Here is a 27,535-nt window from a genome sequence, read left to right as displayed (position 1 = left end):
AGGTACAATTCAGGATTGTGATAGAATACGCACTTGCCTGAATGAGTACAGGTCTGATAACAATCAAAAGGCCCAGAAAATTCAAGACAAAAAAGCTCCTTTGATTGGCACGCATCAAACATTCACTCCAGCAGCAGTATGTATGTGTCATTTGCAAGATGCCCTGGAGCAACTCAGGTTCTTCTGACGGCACCTTTCAAAATTGTGACCTCTATCACTAGAAGACCAAAGGCAGATGACGTGTACACCACTGACTTCAAGTTGCCCTGAAGTCTTGCATCTTGACTTGGAACGATATTGCCATTTTGTCACTTTCACTTTGCCAGAGACTTGGAAATCTCTTTACCTAACCGCACTGAGCACACCTAAACCACATAGATTGCAACGGTTGAGAAAGGTTGCTAATCACAATTGCTGATACCTAAATGCCTTTTAACAGAAAAATACTGGCTTTGCCAGCAGGTGCTCATCCCTCCAATTGGTTTAGGTAATTACCTAGGATGGCTAAAAATGACATGAAAGTGTGGCCTATACAATTGTAGATTCAGAACAAATAATCTGTTGTTAAGTTTAGCACGGCACCTAATTTACACCTGAACACACACCAATTTCTCCCAAAAATCCTGATTCTGAAATGATTTGTCAAACAATGACAGCAGAGGGCGCTCTTCTACATTTTTAAAATATATATAATAAATGTTTTCTGGTGTAATACAAGTAATTCATGACTAAACAATCAAATCAAATTTATCGTTTTTTACATTGTTCTGAAAGACCATCACAAGACTGACTTTTGAGTGTGAGATCTTCTGCACAAGGCAAGCGCAATATAGAACTATAAAGTGGAAAATCTTCACAACAGAATTCTATTAGGAAACACAAAGGTTGAAAAGTTACAGGTGATTTTCATTTCTGCAAGGTTGCAAGTGGGGCGGGGGGGGGGTAAAATATGGTAATATATAGATCATTAACATGCAAATGATACATACTGCATGAGGTGTTTATCTAGTTCCAGATTTGGTCCTGACAACTGATCAGGAAATCTGGAGAGGATTCCAGGGAGCAATTATTATTTGTCAAAACAAGTGGATTTTAGAGGATCAGTAAAATAGATTAAAAGGCTTGAAAAGGCTACAAAAACAAACAGAGGATAGCAAAGAGAGAAATAAAGAAGGAGAGGATAAAATATGAAGGTAGGATAGCCAGTAATATTAGAAATGATAGTAAAAGTTTCTTTCAATACATAAAAAACAAATGACAGGCAAGAGTAGACATTGGGCCACTTCAAACTGATGCTGGAAGCCTAGTGATGGGAGATAAGGAAATAGCAGGAGAACTTAATGAGTACTTTGCATCAGTCTTCACAGTGGAAGACATGAGTAATATCCCAACAATTAAAGGGAGTCAGGTTGCCATTACAAAAGAGAAAGTGCTAGAAAAGCTAAAAGGTCTTAAAATTGCTAAATCTCCTGGCCCTGATGGGTTACATCCTAGGGTTCTGAGGGAGGTGGCTGAGAAAATAGCGGAGGCGTTGGTTGAGATCTTTCAAAAGTCACTGGAGTCAGGGAAAGTCCCGGATGATTGGAAGATCGCTGTTGTAACCCCCTTGTTCAAGAAAGGATCAAGGCAAAAGATGGAAAATTATAGGCCAATTAGCCTAACCTTGGTTGTTGGTAAAATTCTAGAATCCATCATTAAGGATGAGGTTTCTAAATTCTTGGAAGAGCAGGGTCGGATTAGAACAAGTCAGCATGGATTTAGTAAGGGGAGGTCGTGCCTGACAAACCTGTTGGAGTTCTTTGAAGAGGTGACAAGTAGGTTAGACCGGGGAAACCCAGTGGATGTGGTCTACCTAGACTTCCAAAAGGCCTTTGATAAGGTGCCACACGGGAGGCTGCTGAGCAAGGTGAGGGCCCATGGTGTTCGAGGTGAGCTACTGGTATGGATTGAGGATTGGCTGTCTGACAGAAGGCAGAGAGTTGGGATAAAAGGTTCTTTTTCGGAATGGCATCCGGTGATAAAGCGGTGTCCCGCAGGGTTCAGTGTTGGGGCCGCAGCTGTTCACATTATATATTAATGATCTGGATGGAGGGACTGGGGGCATTCTAGCGAAGTTTGCCAATGATACAAAGTTAGGTGGACAGGCAGGTAGTACTGAGGAAGTGGGGAGGCTGCAGAAGGATCTAGACAGTTTGGAGGAGTGGTCCAGTGGTTGATGGAATTCAATGTGAGCAAATGCAAGGTCTTGCACTTTGGAACAAAGAATAGAAGCATGGATTACTTTCTAAATGGTGAGAAAATTCGTAAAGCCAAAGTACAGAGGGATCTGGGAGTGCTAGTTGAGGATTCTCTAAAGGTAAACATGCAGGTTGAGTCTGTGATTAAGAAAGCGAATGCAATGTTGTCAATTATCTCAAGAGGGTTGGAATATAAAAGCACTGTTGTGCTACTGAGACTTTATAAAGCTCTGTTTAGGCCCCATTTGGAGTACTGTGTCCAGTTTTGGTCCCCACACCTCAGGAAGGACATACTGGCACTGGAGCGTGTCCAGTGGAGATTCATATGGATGATCCCTGGAATGGTAGGTCTAACATATGATGAATGGCTGAGGATCCTGGGATTGTATTCATTGGAGTTTAGAAGATTAAGGGGAGATCTAATAGAAACTTACAAGATAATACATGGCTTGGTGGACGCTAGGAAATTGTTTCCGTTAGGCGAGGAGACTAGGACCCATGGACACAGCCTTAGAATTAGAGGGGGTAAATTCAGAACAGAAACGTGGAGACATTTCTTCAGCCAGAGAGGGGTGGAATTCATTGCCACAGAGTGCAGTGGAGGCTGGGACGCTAAATGTCTTCAAGGCAGAAATTGATAAATTCTTGATGTCACAAGGAATTAAGGGCTACGGGGAGAATGCGGGTAAGTGGAGTTGAAATGCCCATCAGCCATGATTGAATGACGGAGTGGACTCGATGGGCCGAATGGCCTTACTTCCGCTCCTATGTTTTATTAACCTTATCCTGCTCCTTGAGACAATAGGCTGGAGGAATCAAAACAGGTTAGGATTGTAATTCATTACTGTTCCTTCTGAAGAATGTAATAAAAAATAAATTTAAACTTTTAAATTTAAAAAATTATATTGCTGACCTCAGCTATTAGAATACTACTTTTTACAAAGTATTAAGAATTCAGATTACTTTTCTCTCAATTTAGCCTTTCAATCATTTTTAGCTTTGATCTCAGAAAAAAAAAGCATTAACATAAATAAGGAGAAAGTAAGTGTAAAAATCTTAAAGGATTGATAATAGCTGTAGTTTTAATTGCATATAAGAGATTTGGAAGTAGCTGTGTGATAACCCCTTTAAGGCCTATAGGGATTTGCTAATTAATCTTCATGTGGAGCTTAGTGAGTATGGGTTTCCTTGGTAACAGGCACTGGCCTGCCCAGCTGGAACTCATCACCTAAGCCTTTTGTAAAGCTTACCCAGAAGTGCCCTCTGTTGACACAGTGGTAGTGGCCCCACCCCTAGACCAAGAGACCTGGGTTCATGTCATATCTGCTCCAGAGGTTATTCGTGACATCTCTGAATCAGTTGATTAGAACCTATTAAATTAAAACAAAAACAGACCCAGCATTGCCCTTAACATGCTTTGTACATTCAGTTGGTCACATCGGTGTGTTTTCAAAAGGTCTTCTTGTGACACAGCGGTACTACCCCTGAACCAAGAGACCCAGGTTCAAGTCCCACCTGCTCAAGACAGGTAATATAATTTCTGAACAGGCTGACTTAAAAAAAATATATATTAGACCTGTTGCTCTTGATGCCTTTAGAGAGAGGTGGGCACCATAGGGGATGCACTGCTTTATTTTCACATCAAACTGTATTTTGATTTAGTCCCTTCCCACTTTCCCTACCCTGCCTCCACTATTGACAGTTTGCATTGCCTGTATATGTTGGTGACAGTTGTTTTATCGGTGGTGTATAGTAGTTAAAACAAAAAGAAAAAAAAAGTCATGGTGATTTTAGTGGTGGGAAGATTGCTTAGTTTTGTGTGGTAACACATCTGGGGTGGGGAAATAAAAGAATAAAGCGGACCAATTTCATTGCCCAAAATGGGCTTTGCATGTAAATAATGAATTTGCTGCACAGATGTTTTTACTAGTGGTGATTAACATATAGCCATACAACTGTACAGCACATAAACAGACCCTTTTATCCTACTCGTCCATGCTGACCACTTATCCAAAATAAATCTAGTCCCATTTGCCAGCATTTGGCCAATTATCTCTCTTAAACTCTTCCTATTCATGTACCCATCCAGATGCCTTTTAAATGTTGTAATTGTACCAGCTTCTTCTGTCAGTCCTTTCCAAACACACACCACCTTTTCCATGAAAAGTTATCCCATAGGTCATTTTTGAATTTTCCCCTCTGACCTTAAGCCTATGGCCTCTAGATTTGGACACCCCCAACCCAGGGAAAAGATCTCTTCTTTTCACCCTATCATGCCTTTCATGATTTTATAAACCTCTGTAAGGTCACCTTTAACCTCCAATACTGCATGAGCCTATTCAGCCTCTCCCTACAGCTCAAACCCTCCAACCCTGGCAATGCCCTCATAAATCTTTTCTGAATCCTTTCAAGTTGCACAACATGCTTTTTATAGGAGGCAGACCAGAATTGCCTGCAGTATTCCAAAAGTGACTGAACCAATGTCCTGTACAGCTGCAACATGACCTTCTAACTCATACTCAATGTAGGCCAATAAAGGCAAGAGTCCCCCAATGCCTTCTTCACAATCCTGTCTATCTGGGACTCCATTTTCAATTAACTATGAACCTGCTCTCCAAGGTCTCTTTGTTCAACAAAATGCCCCAGGACCTATCATTCAGTGTATAAGTCCTGTCCTGATTCGCCTTTCCAAAATGCAGCACCTCACATTTATCTTAATTAAACTATCTCTATCACTCCTCAGCCCATTGGCCCATCTGATCAAGATAGATTGTACTGAGATAACCTTCGCTATCCACTACACCTCCAATTTTCATGTCATCTGCAAACTTATTAACTATACCTCATATGTTCACATCCAAATCATTTATATAAACGATGAAAAGCAGTGGACCTAGCACCGCTCCTTCTGGGACATTGCTGGTCACAGGCCTCCAGTCTGAAAAGCAACCTTCTACTACCATCCTACTTTCAAGCCGGATATATATCCAAATGGTTAGTTCTCCTGGTATTCCATGTGACCCAACCTTGTTAAGCAGGGTACCATGTGGAACCTTGTCGAATGCCTTACTGAAGCCTACCTAGACCATGCCCATTGCTCTGCCTTCATCAGTCCTCTTCATTACTTCTTCAAAAACTCAATCAAGTTAGTGTGACATGATTTCTCACACACAAAGCCTTGTTGACTATCCTTAATCAGTCCTTGCTTTTCCAAACACATGTAAATCCTGTCCTTCAGAATTCCCTCCAACACTTCGCCCACCATTGACGTCAGGGTCAGCGGTCTATAGTTGCCTGACGTTTCCAAATCACCTTTCTTAAATAATAGCACCATATTAGCTACTACCAGCACCTACTTGTGGCTATCAATGAAACAAATATCTCAGCAAGGGGCCCAATCACTTCCCTAGCTTCCCACAAAATTCTAGGGTACACCTAATCAGGTCCTGGGGATTTATCCATCTTTATGCAATTTACAAGCTTCAGCATCCCTCCTCCTCTGTAATACGGAAACTTTTCAAGATATTGCTGTTTATTTCCTCATATTCTGTAGGTTTTCTGTCCTCCACAGTAAACACTGATGCAAAATACTCATTTAGTATCTCCCCCAACTCCTGCGTTTCCACACATAGGCAGCCTTGCTGACCTTTAAGGGGCCCTAACCTCTCCCTCGTCACTCTTTTGTTCTTAATATATTTGAATCCCTTTTTGCTTTTCTGATTTCCCTCTTAAGTATACTCCTACTGCCTTTCTATTCTTCTAGGGATTCACTCGATCTCTGTTGTCTATACCAGAAATATGCTTCCTTCTTATTCTTGACTAAAACCTCAATTTCTCTTATAGTCCAGCATTCCGTACACCTACCAGCCTTGCCTGACATCCTAACAGGAACATACTGTCTCAGTTTTTTAAAAGTGCAAAAAATAGAGTCACGGTGATTTTGGTGGTTGGAAGATCACTCAGTTGTGAGAGATAATTCTAATGGGTTAAAAACAAAATAAATAATAAAAATAAAGCAGACCGGTCCTCTGGACCAGGAGGCCTTGGTTCAAGTCATGCTTGTTCCAGAGGTGTGTAATAACATCTCTGAACAGTTTGATTAGAAAATTGTTTACAAGTAGTACACAAAATTAATCAATTATTAAAAAAGACCTGTTACAAATGTGTCAGGTGTCCTTGGAGAGGGAGCATGTGGTGTCCATCAATGCTCTTGATGCCTTTACAGAGAGGTAAGCACTGTAGGGAATATCGTTTAAATTCAGCATTAAGTTCCACTTCAACTCTATTTTGATTTAGCCCCTTACCTCTCTACCCTCCCTTCACTTTTGATTGTTTGCATTGCCCATAATGGACTTTGATGTAAATATTGAATTAGCTGCATGGGTGTTTTTATTGGTGGTTGTTAGTATTTTTAAAGAAAACAAAAAAAAATCTGTGATTTTGGTGGTGGGAAGGTCACTCAGTTGTGTGAGATAATAATTTGATTAGAAACAATGGGAAGTAGGGGGGCGGGAGTGTGGAAATAAAGTAGACCTATTTGCCTGTAATGGGCTTTGCACGTAAATTTCTAGTTGGCTACCTGGGTGATTTACGTGGTGATAAAGCTTAGAATGAAAAATGAGTCCAGTGATTCGGTTTTATGTAAGAACACTTCCAGATAAAGAAAACATGAATAAATAAAACAGATTCATGGGACTGTTGTGGTGAAGTGGTAGTGTCCCTAACTCTGGGCTTGGGTTCAGGTCCCACCTGCTTGAAGTGTCTAATAACATGGTTGATGATAAAATATAAAGCAGATCCAAGCACTTGTAGTGGTGAAGAAGTGCTAATATTTCTGGACTAGTAATCCAGAACTCCAAGCTGATGTTATAGTCATAGAGATGTACAGCATGGAAACAGACCCTTCGGTCCAACCCATCCATGCCGCCCAGATATCCCAACCCAATCTAGTCCCACCTGCCAGCACCCGGCCCATATCCTTCCAAACCCTTCCTATTCATATACCCATCCAAATGCCTCTTAAATGTTGCAATTGTACTAGCCTGCACCACTTCCTCTGGCAGCTTATTCCATACATGTACTACCCTCTGTGTGAAAAAGTTGCCCCTTAGGTCTCTATTATATCTTGCACCTCTCACCCTAAACCTATGCCCTCTAGTTCTGGACTCCCCACCCCACAGAAAAGTCTTTGTCTATTTATCCTATCCATGGCCCTCATAATTTTATAAACCTCTATAGGGTTACCCCTCAGCCTCTGATGTTCCAGGGAAAACAGCCAGAGCCTGTTCAGCCTCTCCTTATAGCTCAAATCCTCCAATCCTGGCAACATCCTTGTAAATCTTTTCTGAACCCTTTCAAGTTTCACAACATTCTTGGGGCATAGGCTCAAATCCACAATAGCAGGTGGTGAAATTTGAATTCAATAAAAAGCTGGCCAACTAGTGACTGCCATTTTTTAAAAAACAGACTCAGAAGTGCTATTGAAATATGGTGATAGTGTCCCTTCATGCTAGCTAGGAGGCCTGGGTTCAGTCCCACCTGCTTCAGAAATTCATACAAATGAGAAGATTTGTAGTTCAGGTTGAGGTTCTAGATGTAGGTTTGCTCGCTGAGTTGGAAAGTTTGTTTCAGATGTTTCGTCACTATACTATGTAACATCATTAGTGAGCCTCTGGATAAAGCACTGGTGGAATGGCCCACTTTCTATTTGTATGTTTAGGTTTCCTTGGGTTAGTGATGTCATTTCCAGTGGTGATGTCATTTCCTGTTCCAGCAACAAACCCCACCAAACAGACAAAACATGTCCAGAAACCCTAGCCACTCTCCCCTACATCAAAGACATCTCGGAAATAACTGCCAAACTACTCAGACCTCTTGGCATCATGGTAGCCCACAAACCCACCAACACACTAAAACAGCAACTAATGAACATAAAAGACCCTATACAAACAACAAACAAAACTAATGTCATTTACAAAATACATTGCAAGAACTGCAACAAGCACTACATTGGACAAACAGGCAGAAAACTAGCCACCAGGATTCATGAACATAAACTAGCCACAAAAAAAGACATGACCCATTCTCACGTGTATTCTTACATACAGATGAGGAAGAACACCACTTCGACTGGGACAACACATCTATCCTAGGACAAGCCAGAGACACGCACGAGAATTCCTAGAAGCATGGCATTCTAACCAGAACTCTATCAACAAACACATTGACTTGGATCCTGTTTACCACCCCTGAGAAAATGAACAGGAAATGACATCAACCAAAGGAAACCTAAACACATAAATAGAAAGCGGGCCATGTCAGAAGTGCTTCATCTGGAGGCTCAGTGATGTTACTTAGTATGGTGACAAAACATCAGAAAATGAACATTCCAGCTCAGCGAGCAAACCTACATCTAATACATAAAGCAGACCCAGCACCTGCTCCAGAAGTATGTGATAGCAACTCTGAACAGCTTGATTAGAAAATTAGGTAAAAAAGACCTAGAAGCAAAAAACAAATAAAGCTGATCCACAGAGCTCCTGTGGCACATATCTATCTTTGTCCCTATCTTTGGACCAAGAGACCAAGTTTAAATCCCACATGTTCCAGAGATGTGAGATAGCATCTCTGAACAGCTTGATTAGGAAATGATAAAGCAGACTCAACTTGTGGATGTAAAAAAGAGCAGACCGAGTACAAATGGTATCAGAGATGCTAGCACAATGGTGAACTCAGTAAATAATAAGGTGTTGAGACAGTTGACTTTCCCCACATAAAATTGAGATGCTAACCAAGAAACTAACTCACAACCAACTTATTGAAAAGAGTTAAATTAAATAAATTAGGGAACACCTCGCCATAGAGCACAAGAAACTAACCAAAAATAAAACACTGACCCAGGACACGGTGATCTGGTGATAAAACATTTAGTTGTGTACAAATGCACTTCTGAATATGGAAATAAAGTAAAACAAACCCAATCTGCCCCCTCTTTCACAGTTACATTTGTGCCCAGATGTCCTTGGAGAGAGAGCAAAGAGTGTCCACCAACACTCACAATGCCTTTAGAGAGAGGTGGGCACCATGGGAATACAGTACTTTATTTCATCTTCCAACAACAACTTGATTTAGCTCCTCTCTGCTTTCCTTATCCCTCCCTCATTTTTGATATTTGCTTGCCTGTAATGGGTTTTGCATGTAAATATTCAATTAGCTACATTGGTGATTTACTGGCAGCAGTTAATAGTTAAAAAGAAGTCATAGTGATTTGGTGGCAGGAAAACCACTATTTGATTGTGTGTGTTAGCATTTCTAGATATGAAAGAAAAATGAAAATAGAAAAACAAGCCCAGAAGTGCCTCTTGTGGCTTAGTGTTGGTGTCCCTATCACTGATCTAAGAGACCCAGATTCAAGTCCCAGCTGTTCCAAAGGGGAGTCATAACATTTCTGAACAAATTCTTTATAAAATACCATAAAGCAGAATTGGCTATGGGTGATTTACTGGTGGCAGTTAATAGCTAAAACCAAAAAGAAAAGCCATGGTAATTTGGTGCTGGGAAAATAACAGTTCAGTTGTGTGTTTTTAATACCTGGAAGTGTTATAACAGTCAAAGACAGGATTTTGTGGCAATGTTAGTGACCCTGCCATTGAGCAAGAAGGCCTGGCTTCGAAATCCACCTGCACCAGGGATAGGTCACTCTGTCCCTGGCTGGGACTAGCCTACACTGCCCTGGATAGTGGCTCTATTTTGATGGTCAACAGGAAACTATGTTCCTTTCCATTTGCACTGGCATCTCCAAATCATGACCTTTCCATTTGGGCTTCCTGAGTTATTACAAGCTGGATTGTTGAGTTGTTAAGCTCAAGCTTCTAATCAAATACTAAAGAAAACCCATAACAAAATATAGTTAAATCCAATGTTCTTAACTCAAGCTCTATAATAAATACATACAGGAGAATCTTGGATGTGTTTTTCAACACCTGGACTTCCAGAGTAACTTAGTACACCACTAATCCAAAGTACTCATCCTCTTGAGATGCCAATTCAATGAAATTAAAAACTTGGTATGTACTGATACAAGCTTCTACCTTAATGTCCTCGATATGAACATTTTGGGCAAAACTGGCTATTTCATATGTAGAATTTGTTCAATTTCCTAAGTCTCATCTGTCAACTAACAGAAGGGCATGCATTCCACCAGCCAGTTTGTGTTAATACAAGATTATACACAGAAACAAGCCAATTTGAACAGTCCATGAGGTGTTTATGATTCTCATCCCACATTTCTTAATCTAAATCTCCCAGCCTAACCACCTACTCCCCCTACCAGCACCACAACTGCTTGTCTAGTTTCCCTTTAGATGCATCTGAACTATTGTTTCAATTGCCACTTTCTTACCAGTGAAATTTATCCTGAATGCCTCACTGAATGTCTTGGTTATCTTATTTTTATAAGTCTCTAATTATGCTGTTCCTCACAAGAGGAAATATCCTGTCTACTTTCTCAAAACCTTTTGTAACTTTGAAGACTTCATGCAATCATACCTTTGCTTTTTTTTATTTAGAGTGATAAGAGATCCAGTCTGTCCAATTTTCCTGATCGGTGTATCCAATCACTTCTGATATAATCCTTGCAAATCTTTTTTGTGCCCGCTCCACTGCCTTTCTATAAAATAGAAACCCAGAAGAACATCCTGTAATCCAAGTGTGTTCTAGTTAGTTCAATATGGGTTTAGCATAACTTCCCTATTTTTCAATTTTATTCGTCTAGAAATAAAGCCTATTGCTATTGTTTTTTCTAAAATCACTTTGTTTACCAGTTTCCCAACTTTTAGTGATTGATGCATTTGTGCTGTCAAATTTCTCTTCCTCTATCCCTTCTAGACTTGCCCCCTCCAAGTTAAAAGTGACTTTACTGCCAAAATATACTAAACGTAATAAAATGAAGAACTGCAGATGCTGGAAATCTGAAACAAAAACAAATTGCTGCTGAAACTTAGCAGGTCTGGCAGCATCTGTGGGGAGAAAGCAGGGATAATTTTTAGGTCCAGTGGCCCTTCTTCAGAAGGATAATAAATGTAATCTCTACTTCATATCCTTGTTGCAAAGATTAAGCAAATCCCTATACTGTTGAAAAGTCTTCAACTCATTGATATAAAATTCTAATAGACTGTACAGGTTTATATTGCAATTCGTTCATTTTAGATGAAATGGGAAGTAGATAGAGTCATAGCGATGTATAGCATGGAAACAGACCCTTCAGTCCAACCTGTCCATGCCGACCAGATATCCCAACCCAATCTAGTCCCACCTGCCAGCACCCGGCCCATATCCCTCCAAACCCTTCCTATTCATATACCCATCCAAATGCCTCTTAAATGTTGCAATTGTACCAGTCTCCACCACATCCTTTGGCAGCTCATTCCATACATGTACTACCCTCTGCGTGAAAAAGTTGCCCCTTGGGTCTCTTTTATATCTTTCCCCTCTCACCCTAAAACTATGCCCTCTAGTTCTGGACTCCCTGACCCCAGAGAAAAGACTTGGTCTATTTATCCTATCCAAGCCCCTTATCCTAGAAAACTCCTGAACAGAAACGGTAAACTGGCATCCACCTGAAACATTACCTCACCTTTTCCTTCTTCATAGATGTTTCTGTATAATGTAGATAATAGATCACCAATACATGCAAGTTTGTAAACTCCTCAAGCTGGAGCAAAGGAAGGGATAATGCGCAAAAGACTGTTAAGAGAAAAGGAAAGATGAAGAGGATGATTACATTTGAGGTCTGGAAGAACCAAAGTGGGTTAGAATTTACTTGGTGTGATAAGCAAGTATGACATCATACAGTCAGCAAAGGAGATTCTGAAGGATGGAAGTCCAGTCAGAGAAGAATTAGAATTAAGTAATCATGAAGGTATGAATAAATATTTCAGGGCAGATGGGCTGAGGTAGGGTAGAGGTGGATGATGTTACAGACATTGAAGAAGGAAGGCTTTGTGATGCAGAGGATATGGTTTCAAAGGGTTAGTTTAAAGTAAATAAGATACAAGAAATATACAAAGTCTAGTTCAGTTTGAGACAATGGTTAGGAAAAGAAATGCAATCCCTGACTGGGATACTAGGATCTGAGGTAGGTGCCAAAAATTCAAATCTTTTCAAAGTTCCCCATTTTTAGTTGGAGGTACTTATGGTTCTTCAATGACTGGATGCTACAGAAATAATCTGATAACAGAGATAGAATAGGATGTCATCAGCATCTATGTGAAAGTGGACTCCATGCTATATATATATATATTACTAAACATAGTATGTAAACGAGGAAGAGGAGACAGCCAAGGATAGACCATTACGGTCACCAAAGCTGGTTATGCAGAGGTGAGTATCAGACATTTCTATAAGAATGAAACCAATCTAGATGATGGAGGAGATGTGTTGATGGAGGATAGTATGTTCAAGCAGAGAAAAGGTTAGATTTATCAAGGAGTGATGAAGCATCATGTCAGTTTCAGAGAATACCATTCAGGACCATAGTTAGGATTGCTTTGGTGCTCTAGGAAGCTCGGAAACTGAACTGAAATAGCTAAAATAAACAGTCAGGGAAAAGATAGGAAAAAATACCAATTTACATCCTGAAATGACTTATTGGACCTAAGTCTGGAAATGGGCATAAAACTAATGACATTGACACCCAAGGATGCCAAAACTTCATTGTACTAAAAATGTAACACATGCACACCAATCCAATTTCTATGACTGAGCTCAAAATTTCTCTTAATATCAAGTTACTTAGTCAATTAAAACAGGTGAAAAGATCTGGCCAACCTCAAGGGTAAATAAATACAGAATTCCTGAAAGACACCCATCTTAACTCAGAGGATGTCAAACACAAGTGATTTTGGCAAACAATGACAGCTTCTTACTCCACCTCAGCAGAGGAACAGCTGTATTGATTAATGAACACCATTCCTTCACCCTAGAGAAGACCATTTTAGAGGAGTGGCTAATCAAATTTGATAAAGGTTCAAGTGTAAGAATTCTGAATGCCCACATGACTAGACATGGAATCACAATCACACCTCCAGCTCTCTGAATCAGCTTTCCCAATGTCAGATGTTACTACGAGGCAGGCCAAATCTTCAGAATCATGACTTTGAATCTAGTCTCTCTATACACATCAAGGTTGGGAACAGACATCCTCCTATGCCTGTTCTTTTCAAAGCCAGAAAGTAGCCCAGAAACATTGCATTTCAAATGGTTAGTACATCAAGCTAAAGAATTTATGCTTAAAAGCAAAAATAAAACTGAAGGCAATATTTAGAAGAAAGCTGTATTCATATATCAGAGTCAAAAGTTATCTCAACTACCTAAACAGAAAAAAAAGATTGTTTCCCAAATGACTATCCCTTGGTAGCTGATGATAAAATTGTATGTGGAAAATGACTGAAATTAATACAATGATTAGAGTGGGTGACTAGAAAATGCACAGCTTATACCTTTGTTATTACAAAACAATACATATAATATTCTATACACAACTAACTATTGTTGTGAAAGTGATTGCAAAAGATCTTGTAATTGCCATTCCAAGAGCAGCACAACTTGTGAAAACAAAACACTTTAATTAGACAGTTACAAGCACCTCAAACAATTGGCTATTATTACAATACCAGAATTTCTTTTTCCACAATCTAGTTATTGCAAAGGCAGATGGATAAACCAGCAAGTGGTAGATTTAGGAATGGTGGCACCATAATTAATGTGGAAAATAGGAATGAAACTAGCCAGTTCACTTTCACATCATTGACTGACTAGTGCACTACTGAAGACCTGACAAGTAGAAAATGCAATGAGATGGAACATGCCAGAATAGCATTTGACCACAACATTCTGCTACCTAATAAGTCTTTCATTACACACAGCAATTCAGGAAACATTTAAACTTACATTTCAGGAATGCAATGCTTAGATGTATGATTAAAAAAAATACTTCCTATTTACATTGTTAATCCCTGAAAAAGCTACAAAGACCAGTGCAATTTGTTATGTCACTGTCTGATGCTGAGAAAGCAACGCTGTTGAAAGACGAAGGTCAACTTTCCTTTTATGCTAAAGTCTGTGGGGTTTGCTGAATAGTAAATTGTTTTGAATAAGTTTGATTATGTCCTTTTTTTATGTTCACATTCTTATCAATGACTTTATCATTTCTGCATTCTGACATGGCAAAATAGTTTAACATATAAATTTGTGACAAAATAGTAAATCTGCACATAAAAAAAGTCACTTTTTTCCTTTTTACCAGCTTCACTACAGGAAAGCACTTAAATCTTTTCCTTGGACCTATATCTTACAATGCTGAAGCACAGTAAAGATAGAATAATTAAAAAGAAATGTTTTTATAAAGTAATGCCAAATTTTTTGCAGGGTCCATTCTTATATGTATGCTTTCATAAATAAGGAAAGACAATTAAGGAATTTTTGCAATGACTACAAAGTATACTTGAGGACTGGCTACTTATCTCTTTTAACAACCTGTTTTAGGACTCATCGGAGGGTTATAGGCATAGTTGGATTCAGCAATACAACAATAACTGAGGAAACAAATGTAAAATTTACAGTCTCCTTTGTAAGTAGACAAGCTCCAAAAAAACATGCATTCTCTTAACCACATTACAGTTTAAGTCCCATTTCTGTATTTTATGGAAAGATATTTTTACAGGAAAATCTACAGATTTTACAAGAATAACGCTTCTTTCCTATTGGATACAATTGTACAGCATTTTGCAATATCTCAGCTACTTCCTTACTTGATCAGTAGCTTTTTGCCTTTATCATCTTGTCATTCAATATTAATACTCATCAGCTAAAACAATTTTCATAAATAGGTACAAAAAATATCCAAACACATGAAAAAACTAACATTTTTATAATTACTTTCAGTTAGGAAATTTAACATGAGAAGGTCAGGCAACACAAGAAACAAAGCATCAAGACATGTTAAGTGTTTTCAGCAGAGTCAGTTGGCCAACTACCTCTTGCTAAGGACAAAACTACCCTTCCCAAAAACACAGTGCACAAAAGCAAAATTTCAAACATTAACAGTACTTCAGAGTGAACAATGGTCTGTTGTTGGAGCCATTTGATTTACACCCATGATGTTTGAGAGTTTGCCACTTTGCTGGGTCCACGATGAACACTGGAGTGATCGTTGGCTCCTTGAAGAAAGTGGGCAAATGCTGCTAGGAACCAAGCCATGGGTGTCTGAGGCATTCTGCCGCAGAAGCACGTTTCTCAGGGACCATTTCTAGCATGGGCAGCAAGAAGTCAGTGAACTGTACGGCTTCTTCATGAGGCCATCCATATTTCTCTATTAGAACATCAAATAAGCTCCAAGGTTTCAGCTTTGTAATATGTCGTAGTTCACCTATGCATAAAGTAGAAACCAGTCAGTAAAATTGACTGGAGTACAATGAAGGTCAACATTTAGGTAAGAGCAAATACTGAAAGCAATAGTGTGTCTGGATTTATAATTTTAGCAACTCTATTGCTTGTTTACAACAAAAATGCAGTTTGCATAATCAGATAAGTTTCTATAAACTGAAACCTGCAACCTTTACACATGAAATGTGCAGAATAGCATGCTACAGATTAAGAAATAATTACATTAGAAAATGCCATAACCATACTGAATGCATATAAAAGAAAGCAATTAGATGTAATCAGCCCAGTTCTTGATTCTACTGAAAGGAAACTAATTAAAGTTGAGCATTAAGGCAGCACTTCCATGCCAAATTATATCACACAACAAAGTAATATTATTTACCTTATTCTGTAGCATACTCACATGCTGAGTGTAATCTGACTGGACCTGCTGTGATAGCTTTAATAACATGAGCAGGCTAAAGGTAGGACAGGAAGCCGTTGAGTTGGTGCTAAACGAGTTCCCATCTCTGGCCATCTTGCCAGAAGCAGGCTGTAAGTGGCAAAGATTACCTGTCGCAATTTGAATATGGAAGAGACTGCTTATGGGCAACTTCTGAACACTACCAGGATCTTCCACTTTCCAGACAGGCTCCCCTTCTTCAAGGAGGTCAAAGCCCAGCAAACGTCTAGATGATATGTAAGTAGGACCCTACCCATTTGCTCACTTTGAAAGTCTAATGCAACAAAGTAACACATCAAAGCCATTCTGCAAGACAACAGCAATCCTGATCTGATAATTGCTCCTTCTGTATCACAAATATGCAAATGAGCCAAAAGTAATTACTTTTGATTCTGAAAATTACCTGGTCTCTCTCAAGTTACTATGGAAAAACAAAGTATCTCATAAATTTGAACAGATTAAGGAAGCAGTTTCATGTAGCTACTATGCAATTGTTATATATGCAGCAGTTCACTACCAGGACACTGCCATCAGTCCAAAAAGATATTCTGTCTACTATATAATGAAGCAATGTTGTGCATGAATAGTAGTGCCGCTGTGATACTAGATACAATGGCCATACCTCCCACATCACCATACAAACCTGTTGTTCCTCTTGTTCATAATAGACATAATATAGACCATAGTCGTGAGTGTGGTGCTGGAAAAGCATAGCAGGTCAGGCAGCATCCGAGGAGCAGGAGAGTCTGCTTATGCCTGAAGTGTCCACTCTCCCGCTCTTCAGATGCTGCCTGACCTGCTGTGCCTTTCCAGCATCACACTGTTGTCTCTGAACTCCAGCATCTTCAGTCCTCACTTTCTCCTAGTTGATTTCAACCCAACATTCCTAATGAAAGGTTTGTGTCCAAAACATCGATTCTCCTGCTCCTTGGATGTTCCCTGACTGGCTGTGCTTTTCTAGCACCACACCACACCACACTTCATGCACAATTCCAGTGTGCAAGTAGTACTATCTCCAATTACAGCTCCTGGATGCCTAAATGTTGGAACTGGATTGGTGACTGAAGCAACTGTGGAGAATCTACAATGCTGAACATATCATGATTAGTGTGTACATACAGCAATGAGGTCACTCTGCAGATGAAGATTCTACAGTCAAGGAGGGAATAGATGAACACAGGGCAGACATTGCAGGAGTTCCCTGTAGCCGTTCCCTTACAGAACAGATCTATTGCATTGGATACTGTTTTTTAGATGGTGGGGTAGGGTGGATCTCATTGAGGCTTACAGAATATGAAGAAGCCTGGATAGAGTGGACATGGAGAAGGTGTTTCCACTAATAGGAGAGATGAGGACCCAAGGGCACAGCTTCAGGGTGAAGGGACAACCCCTTAGGACTGGGATGAGGAGGAATTTCTTCAGCCAGAGGATGGTAAATCTACAGAACTCATTGCCACAGAACGCTGTGAAGACTGAGTCAATGAATGTATTTAAAACAGAGATAGATAGGTTCTTGATTAGTAAAGGGATGTGGAGAAGGCAGCAGAATGGGGTTGAAAAACATCAGCCATGGTCGAATGGTGGAGAACACTGGATTGGTCAAATAATCTAATTCTGGTCCTAGATCTTATGGTTTTAAGCACCACAAAAGCCCTAATGTTTTCTTTTTAACCATAACGCAATGCATAGAACACTGTTATGTATAATAATTGTTCTGTTTTTACTTTTGCTAAGAACCTTCATTTGTAGATCCCTTTAAATTATTCTTCCTTGCATAAATTAATATAGTTGGAAGCCAGGACATGACAAGAGGTGGAGACATCAATGGAGGTTTGTGTCAGTTTGGATCTATGCCAGTTGTTGAGACAGAAATCAAGACTTTTTTGAAGATAGGGTCTTTCTGTATATTTATTAATCAATGTGTTCAATGATATCATGGCACATCTCTGCGGTAGGTAGTACTTGAACCTAGGAAGCAGCAGCACTACCACAGCACCACAATAGTTTATCTTGTGTCTTTTCGTGTTAACATCTTGAAGCTTTCAATGAGATCACTCTTTAGAGAAAACAGGCTTAATTTGTATAATCTGCCTCATAACTTAACCCCTTAAGTCCAGGTATCATTCTTGTAAACAACATTGTACTCTCTCTGACCAATATGTTCTTCCTAAGGTGTGGTACCCAGACCTTTCACAGTACCCCAAGTGGAGTTTAACTAGGGATTTTTTGTATAACTGTATAATTTCTGCATCTTTGTACTGCAGTCCTCCAGATGTAAAGGTCAGCATTCTATTTGGGCCACTAACACTGTGCCAAACAAAGGTAATGTCACTAGAGAACTATAGGGTATTCTTTCATTAGAGACATAACTGGTGGGGTTTAACCTGAGGGCCATCACACCTCAGATGAGGCGAGACAGAGAGTCCTTCATGATAGCTTGTAGAGGTATTGAACTCATGCTGTTGGCATCATTATGCATCACAAATCAGTTATCCAGTCAACTAAAGCTAACCTACCCGTTTAAGCACAATGGCCCAATTAGCTTCTGACAGTTATTTTAATCAACTGTTGGGTCATACGGTTACACATGTGTGCAAGTGGGACTTAATCCAATGTCTCCTGGTGCAGGGGGTAGGGCCACAAGAGCACTCCCAAACAGCCTTAGATATTTTCTAAATACGTTGTTCAGGTGGCATCTGTACAGCTGCAGCATAACCTCCTGGTTCCGGAACTCAATCCCTCTATTAATAAAGGCCAAAACACTGTATGCCTTCTTAACAACCCTGTCAATCTGGGTGGCAACTTTCAGGGATCTGTGTACATGGACACCGAGATCTCTCTGCTCATCTGCACTCCCAAGAATCTTACCATTAGCCCAGTACTTTGCATTCCGATTACTCCGTCCAAAGTGTATCACCTCACACTTGTCCACATTAAACTCCATTTGCCACCTCTCAGCCCAGCTCTGCATCCTATGTCTCTCTGCAACCTACTACATCCTTCATCACTATCCGCAACTCCACCGACCTTACTGTCATCTGCAAATTTACTAACCCACCCTTCTAAGCCCTCATCCAGGTCATTTATAGAAATGACGAACAGCAGTGGATCCAACATCGACCCTTGCAGTACAACGCTAGTAACTGGACACCAAGATGAACATGTTCCATCGACTACAACCCTCTTTTCTTTCAGCAAGCCAATTACTGATCCAAACTGCTATGTCTCCCACAATCCCATTCCTCTGCATTTTGTATAATAGCCTACTGTGGGGAACCTTATCGAACGCCTTGCTGAAATCCATATACACTACATCAACCGGTTTACTCTTATCTACCTGTTTGGTCACTTTGTCAAAAAACTCAATAAGATTCGTTAGGCACGACTTACTCTTCACAAAACCATGCTGCCTGTCCCTGATCAGATTATTCTTTTCTAGATGGTTATAAATCCTATCTCTTATAACCTTTTCCAACACTTTACCAACAACTGAAGTGAGACTCACTGGTCTGTAATTACCAGGGTTGTCTCTACTACCCTTTTTGAACAAGGGAATCACATTTGCTATCCTCCAGTCCTCAGGCACTATTCCTGTAGACAATGATGATTTAAAGATCAATGCCAAAGGCTCGGCAATCTCTTCCCTTACTTCCCAGAGGATCCTAGGATAGATCCCATCCGGCCCAGGGGACTTGTCTATTTTCACACTCTGCAGGACTTCTAATACTTCTTCCTTGTGAAACTCAATCTCTTCTAGTCTAGATGCAAGTATCTCTGTATCTTCCTCGACAACACTTTCACTTTCTATAGTGAACACTGTCAAAAAATATTTATTTACTGCTTCCCCTATCTCCTCCGACTCCATACACGACTTCCCACTATTATCCTTCATTGGCCCTAATTTAACTCTGGTCATTCTTTTATTCCTGACATGCTTATGGAAAGCCTTAGGGTTAACCCTGATCCTATCCGCCAACAACTACTCATGTCTCCTCCTGGCTCTTCTGAGCTCTCTTTTTAGGTCTTTCCTGACTTCCTTGTAACCCTCAAGTGCCCTAACTGAGTTTTCACATTTTGTACTAACATAAGCCGCCTTCTTCTTCTTGACCAGGGATTCCACTTCCTTAGTAAACCACGGCTCATGCGTTCTATATCTTCCTCCCTGCCTGACAGGTACATACTTATCTAGGACACACAGGAGCTTTTCCTTGAATAAGCTCCACATTTTTAATGTGCTCATCCCCTGCAGTTTCCATCCTCATTCTACGCTTCCTAAATCTTTCCCTTCCCCCAGCTGTAACTCTTGCTCGGTGGAGTACACCTATCCCTTTCCATCACTACAGTAAACCTGACAGAATTGTGATCGCTGTCTCCAAAGTGCTCACCTATTTCCAAATCTAACACTTGGCCAGGCTCGTTACCCAGTACTAAATCTAAAGTGGCTTTGCCCCTTGTAGGTCTGTCTACATACTGTGTCAGGAAGCCCTCCTGACACACTGGACAAAAACTGACTCATCTATAGTACTTGTACTGTTTGTTTGTAATGATGTTTGTTTCCACACCCTCCTCACACTGTACACTTCTAGATCCTGTTTTATATGGGTTGTTCCCATCACAGTCAATCCATTTTCCTATTTCTCTCTCCCTCCCATACTGAAAAGCAGCATTACATTTGCTAACTTTGAATCTCATGTTACAATTCCTGAATTTAAAATATTTTGGAGAATTGTAGCTAGTGCATCAAACTGTCTCTGCAGCTCTCTCTTCAAGAACCTATGGGTGAATATCATTAGAGGATGCATCAGATTTTGGTCTTTGATTTTTTTTCATATATCTTTTCTTGTAACATTAATTATCTTAATTCCTTCTTTTTAGCAACTTTGTCTTCTACTATGAATACAGATGCAAAACATCTGTTCAATGCTGTTGCCATTTCCTCATTCTCCATACTTTCTTCTCTGTAAACTTTGTCTGGAATTCAATGCGAGAAAAAATATTTTCAAAACTTTTAAACTATGTTGGGTACTCGAGGTTGCTGATCTCTTTACTTCTGGATTTGTAATCCACAATAACGTAAATGTTTAATCTGAAATCTACAAAGTCCAACACAAACTGTTGCCACAGTTAGTCCGGAATGTCAATGGGAATACAGACTCTGACACAGCCTTTGGCTATTAATTATACAAGAATGCTGGGAGGAACTGGAGTTCTCATGGACTTGAACAACGCCCGGTCACCTCACTGTTAAGCTCTGGCTCTGCTTTTAGTGATCTCAAGCTTTTAGTTGTGAATGTCATTTGATGGACGCCTTTTCACAGTGTATTTGGTATGACTCGGCATAATTGAAAGCCAGATCATCAACCAAAGTCATGCTTTGTCACTGCTTTTGGTATTGTGGCATAATTTTATCACTCAAGAGTTAATTCAGGCCATACTCCTTGGCAAAATGTATAAACCTGGATATAGACTGCACCAGTCATTAAGACAATCTAATTTCTTGAAGAGTCTTCGCAAAAAGAATTTTGATTGCAAAGGAAAAAGCTTCCACCTGAGACCATGGTCGAGTTATGATCTGTAACAGACTGCACTGTGACCCTGGACAATGTAAGAAACAGGTGCAGGAGTTAAGACATTTGGCTCTCAAGCTTGCACTACTTTTCTATAAAATCATAGATGCTCAACCCCCAGGCCTCCGCTCCTCTTTTGTGCCAGCTCCTTGTAGCTCTCAACTCCTTGATATTTCAAGAACCTATTTTTAAAAAAAAACTTCAGTTATCTAGCCTCCACAACTTTCTGGGGTAGAGAATTCCAGACATTCATTATCCTCAGAGAAAAAATTCCATTGCTTCTTAGTTTTAAACGAATGTCCCTTATTCTGTAACTATGTCCCTAGCTCAAGATCCTCTAACAACTGGAAATATCAACATGTACCATGTCAAGTCCCCTTGAAATTTTCATTGTCTCAATAAGGTCACCCTGATTCTTCTAAATGCTAATGAATAAAGGCCTAACCTGTTTCTCCATTCTTAATCAGTCATCCCCTTTATCCCAGGAATCAGTCTAGTGAATGTCTTCTGAACTCCCTCCAATGCAAGTAAATAATTACTTGAATATGGGGGTGCAAAACTATATACACTACTATGGGTGCAGCCTCACCAACAAGCTTTACAGTTGGAGCAAGACTTCCTTGTTAAACTCCAAATACCTAGCAATAAAAGTCAAAAATTTCACTTGCCCCAACTGCTACATGCTGTATCTCATGCACAAGAGCACCCAGATCCCTCTCTCCATTTAGATAATAGTCTGCCTTTTGATTCTTCCTACTAAAATGCATTACCTCTAACTTTCCTGTATTAAACTCCATTGGCTAAGTTTATACCCACTTACTCAACCAAGGAAGATCAAGGAGCTGCAAGACCTGGCAAGTCAAAAAGGATTACTTAAGTAAACATTGTGGACAGGAACCATTTATCTGCCTTCCCAGCTTTTCCCTCTGCCCATACCCATTAATTGTGTGTGTGTGTGTATCTGTATGTGTATATTGGAGGAGTTTACAAGGGGGTAGACTTTTAACTAGTACAGTTATATGTTGACAATTCATGGTTATTTATTTGTCGCTAGAATCCATTTATTTATAATAAATAGTAATTCCAGTTAAGTCTGTTCTGTCAAACTGGGTCTACAAGTTAAGCAAATTGGGGAATTCTATGTACTTTTATGGTATCTAAGTTTTGTGATGACTCTGCCAATAATGGGATTAATTTCCAGTGCACCACTTCAGTGAGATGTTATACCTGGATCATAAATCATCATACAATCAAAGCACATCAAAGGAATTCTGAATCATTGGGCCCTCTAAGACATTTAGGAAATCAAGAGGGTGATCAAGGGCACACAGTCTGTTTCTACTTGTAAAACATTGAAGTGCAAGTTTGTCTGCTAAACAGCAGAAATATCTGGAGAGTTTTGTAACTTGACTTTCAAGTTCTGCATATTTTTGGCTGTGCCAGAAAATGTTTCTTTTTGAAACTGAGAGAGTGAGAGAGAGAGAACTTGAGATTGAGTAGCAGCAAGTGTCTTTCGGGTTAAGGAAATTCTACCTGACAATCAAGCTTTAGTGTTTAAAAAAAAAAGTACAAGACAGGGAGGAACAAAAAGCATCCAGAGCCTTTAAACTGAAAACATTCATCCCTTGGGACTGCGGAATATTGGTTGAAAGGCTTCACCTTCTGTGGGTCAAGACATCATCTTTTTGCATGATATAAACTAGAAATTTGACTGAACCTTTTGAAAACTATTTGCCATCCAATAATTTGACTGAACCTTTTGAAAACTATTTGCCATCCAATGTGAGATCCATAAAGGACTTTAAATTGTTGCTGACTCTTAGCATGCTTTTCCTTTGTAGTCCTATGGATTAATATGTCCTCCCTATGCCAGATGACCCTTCCTCCCTTCAAGAATTGTGGTCATAATGCATTAAAATATTTCATTCTGAATGGCAGTAAGTTGAAACAATAATTACCAACAGGGCTGATAAATGTGGTTAGAAGCAACTACTGGCGTCAAGCTTGATTAAGAAAGTGTACTATTGTGAGCTTTGTTGAATTTTTCTTGTCAGAGTACATGGGCTACACCTTTGGATTGCTTCATTGAGTAGTGTTAAGTTGATGCAGCAATAAAGCTGGCCATTTTATTTCAGAATTGTAACCAGGCCAAAAACGCCTTGCAAAGAGTTTCTTAACAGAAGAAATAGCTTCAATTTGTAGCATCCTATCTAATTCCTACTTGCCCAATTGGTGTGGGATTCTACTATAGGTAAGCAAGTGGAAGACAGACAGACTAATTTAGTCTTGTGAAGCATCAGTGTGGTTATAAAGCTTGCCCAACTCTCAGAAAAGTGTCAGGCACTCATGCCAAAAAGTGACACTATTGTTTTGTTTGGAGATTTAATACATGCACACAGAACAACTAATTTGGACATATACTCACTTATTCAGGAGACAGATTCTCTGGTAGGGTACCACAAAGGGGTTTTGATTGTTTCGTTGCTCAATAAATATAAGTAAGAAATGCTTTGAGCTGACCCTATAATTTCAAATGGAGGTGTTGTTGATGGTTTGCAATCTAATGTTAGGTATCTGAAGATCCACTGGCGCCAATCCAAATACGATCATCCAATTTAAATTTAATGTCAAAACCTTTGACTCAAAGTGACCAACCATATTTCTGATCTATATTATAATGTCTCTCACTGGTTCAATAGTGTCGACCTGACCTACAAGTCAATAGTGTCAATATTACTTCCCTGTTGTTCAATGTGTTGGATTTTTTAAAAGTTCTTCAGGATACAGTAGTTTCACCTTTAAAAGTCGATCTTACATTGCAGAAGGGTTGATGGTAACCAACTCTGGCTCAATGAAAGCATTGTGTATCCCCTGCTGGGCAATTCAGTTGCTTGCATGCACAATGCCAGCATTTGAAAATGTTGATTCCCACCTTTTCCTTGACTTGTGGAAGCTACTGTTAGATGGAATATATCCCCGAACCTCGCCATCTAGCCGGCTCAGATTCAGCCTCAGTGCTGTGGAGAAATACATTTCAGTTTCATATTCTTCACTTACAGTCCATCTTGTGCATTGGACTGCCTATTCCCTTCACCAAGGTCGACCCTTCCCTCTGTTAATTTAATGTCCTGTCCACAGCACTAGTTATATGATCAGGCTGGACACTGATCACAGCCCATGGAGTCCTTCCCAAAGTATAGCTCCCTTTTCACAGAATATTGATGCTAGTGTTCCATGAAACAAAACCCCACTTCCCAAATCACTTTTATAGCCAAGAGGGGACCTAGAAATTAAAACAAATATATATCTGCAAGGTTTGTGAATATATCTATTCAACAGCTATGAAATTTAATGAAGTGAAAATAGACCTCAAGGGGCTGAAGGAAAACCTCAAAGATGGGATGGCTTCAATTCATGATTAAGAGGAACGTGGCTTTGCTACAATTGTGATTTGCCACTAGACCTCCTGATAACCTTATGAGTAGATCCAAGGTGGAATTGAGACAAAGTGGCCTAAGATTCTAGTGTAAAGAGGCAATGCTACATTTGTAAATGAGATCAGCTGCACGCACTGCCATTCCACCACTAGCCAGATCCACCTGAGTTATTAAAAATATCGCACCAATGCGAATATAAATTCTGCCTAGATTATTGTGGACAGCTATTCATTTACAGAATGCATTACTTATGCCTGACTTATAATTCAAAACCTGCAAAAATGAATTAACACACTACAGAAACTGAAAAGTAGTACAATAACCAATGTTTCCTCAAATGTTCTACCAATCTCAAAGAAATGTTGAGGCATTCAGCATTTCAAATAGCATCCATCAGCTTTTTGGCAGACACTTTTGACTTCTCCAGGTATCATTCACACTTAAGTGCAGCAGCAGGTAACCTATTCAATTATTAAAACTTGGCAAGAACATTTTTTATATCCTCCCTAAGAAAATCACCTCTGAACATTTAATATAGTTGAGTCAGTGCTTCAGAACTATTGTTACCTTTTTTGGTGAAAAACTCCTTGGAATATTTCCCAGACATTGCGAACTTTCGAGGGATTTTCCCCAGCAGTTCAATGATCAAAGCTATGTGATCTGTATTGAAGAATATTGCCAGCAAAACAAAAACAGTTTAATCAGTACAATGCATGCATCATGTGATACTAGTCCTGGTACAGACAAGAGTGTTTCATCCTTGGCACTGAAATAGCCTCATATCATCTTTGGAATCTCTGAACTTTAAATCTTGATCACATTTCAGATTTGAATGCTTTAATCGTTTGGACTTATTTAGCATTTCAATAAGTTTGATGAGTACTTTGATTAAAGGGTTATTAAGTTTGAAAGAACATAGCAAGATCTTCTCTAAAAATATTTAGGCTGGTGTTAATGGTTACTAAGCTTCTGTCAGCAGGATGTTTTTTGGTTTAGTTGTTTGTAATATAATGTAAATACTGGAATTTACAATTTAAATCTGATCACAATCCAGTATATACTCTCCCAGCATCAGATCAGTGTTAATCTGCGTCATATTTGTATGAAACATTATATTCCTCTGGTTGTATCAACATTAGCTCCAGATAAAAAGTCTGAACAAAAGTATCATACTTCAGTTGCCATGGAAACCTCTGTCCACTTCTGTCTGTGTTACAGGACCTTTCAAAGAGAAGAGGTACTACCTCTGCGATTGAAGAATTCCCGAGAATATTTCCCAGAAAGAGCAAAGTGTCTTGGGATATTGCCTAGCAGCTCTATGATGTGTGCTATGTGGTCTATGGGGAAGAGAGAAAAGGATACAGGAATGGGTAAGGAGAGGGAAGAAAAAGGGTGAGGCATAAAAAGAGGAAAAGAAACTGGAATTAGTAAATTTGGAAAACAGATTAAACCACCCTTGTTTGCTGCAATCCCAGGCAGAAAAGTTTATGTTATATTTGGTCTAAGGCATCACAACCTGCAGGAAGACTGAAAAGACATTGAGCCTGTGGATCTACTATAAGGGAGTGCTACAAGCAAACATACTTGGAAATGAAAAAGTTGGAGCACAGATGAGAGCATGACTATCACCAATGAAGCTAATAATCAAACATTCAAAGTTAAAAAGAAAATAGTGCTAAATTACTTAAACAAAATGTCAAGAGATACTACAATACTAAAAATATCAGAAGCAGTTAAGGACTGTGTCAATATTTTCAAAAGTAATGTGCAAATGCTGTTTGAATGAACAGAAAATGTGTGCTTTGGCAAACACTAAAATAAGATATTCAGAAAAATGTGTGACACTTCATGGGCTTTCGAAAAAAAAATTCTATTGTGCACACTTGTTCTTATAATTTCAAGGAAAAAAATAAAGTACTTCTATCGGAAAAGTCTAAGCATTGTTGGAATTTTTACAAAATTATATTTTCTTACATCACAGAACTTATAGTGGACATCAAATCAGTGAATATCATTTTGTATAACACCATCAGCACAACTTTTATTCTGTTCTACCTTCATGCTCATCAAACTTTCTTTTAAATGCATCCACATTGTCCACCTTGACTAATCTGTGTATCACTAAGTTCCACATTCTAACTACCATCTGGATGAAGACATTTCTCCTGTATTTCTTACTGCATTTTAAAAATTATTTATGGCCCTAATTTGGTCTTCCTTCTCATGCTGAATTATCCTCTCTCTCTCTCTTAGAGATAGATATATATATCTGCATTTCAATTACATCCCTCTAAAACTTGGATTAATTTTAAAATGGTCTTATCTATATGTGTTTTTATTTTGGTGATTTGGGCACCTTTTCTCCATTTAGACTCTAATTTTTCAGACTGCACGTGGTCACTGTATTTT

General features: G+C 39.3%; 1 protein-coding gene across 6 annotated transcripts in view; it reads right to left on the bottom strand.

Moving 5' to 3' along the window:
• Nucleotides 1-13,841: 13,841 nt before the first annotated feature.
• Nucleotides 13,842-27,535, bottom strand: part of srpk2 (SRSF protein kinase 2) — a 217,367-nt gene continuing 203,673 nt past the window's right edge. For 4 of the 6 annotated variants that reach the window (XM_043713864.2, XM_087999496.1, XM_087999498.1 and 1 more), the window contains 3 exons: nucleotides 26,371-26,463; nucleotides 25,694-25,786; nucleotides 13,842-15,663 (listed from right to left, as the gene is read on the bottom strand). In XM_043713864.2, the coding sequence (XP_043569799.2) occupies nucleotides 15,479-15,663; nucleotides 25,694-25,786; nucleotides 26,371-26,463 (371 nt within the window). In that variant the 3' untranslated portion in view covers nucleotides 13,842-15,478. The remainder of the gene's footprint in view (nucleotides 15,664-25,693; nucleotides 25,787-26,370; nucleotides 26,464-27,535) is intronic. The other 2 variants (XM_087999495.1, XM_087999494.1) reach the window with 2 other exon arrangements.

Source organism: Chiloscyllium plagiosum, unplaced genomic scaffold (genome assembly GCF_037043375.1).
Source record: "Chiloscyllium plagiosum isolate Xiang-an unplaced genomic scaffold, Cpla_swu_hap1 HiC_scaffold_23, whole genome shotgun sequence".
In the NCBI taxonomy this organism is placed as follows: domain Eukaryota; kingdom Metazoa; phylum Chordata; class Chondrichthyes; order Orectolobiformes; family Hemiscylliidae; genus Chiloscyllium; species Chiloscyllium plagiosum.
The sequence above is the reverse complement of the archived record's forward strand: the minus strand, read 5'-3'. Positions and strand labels throughout refer to the sequence as shown.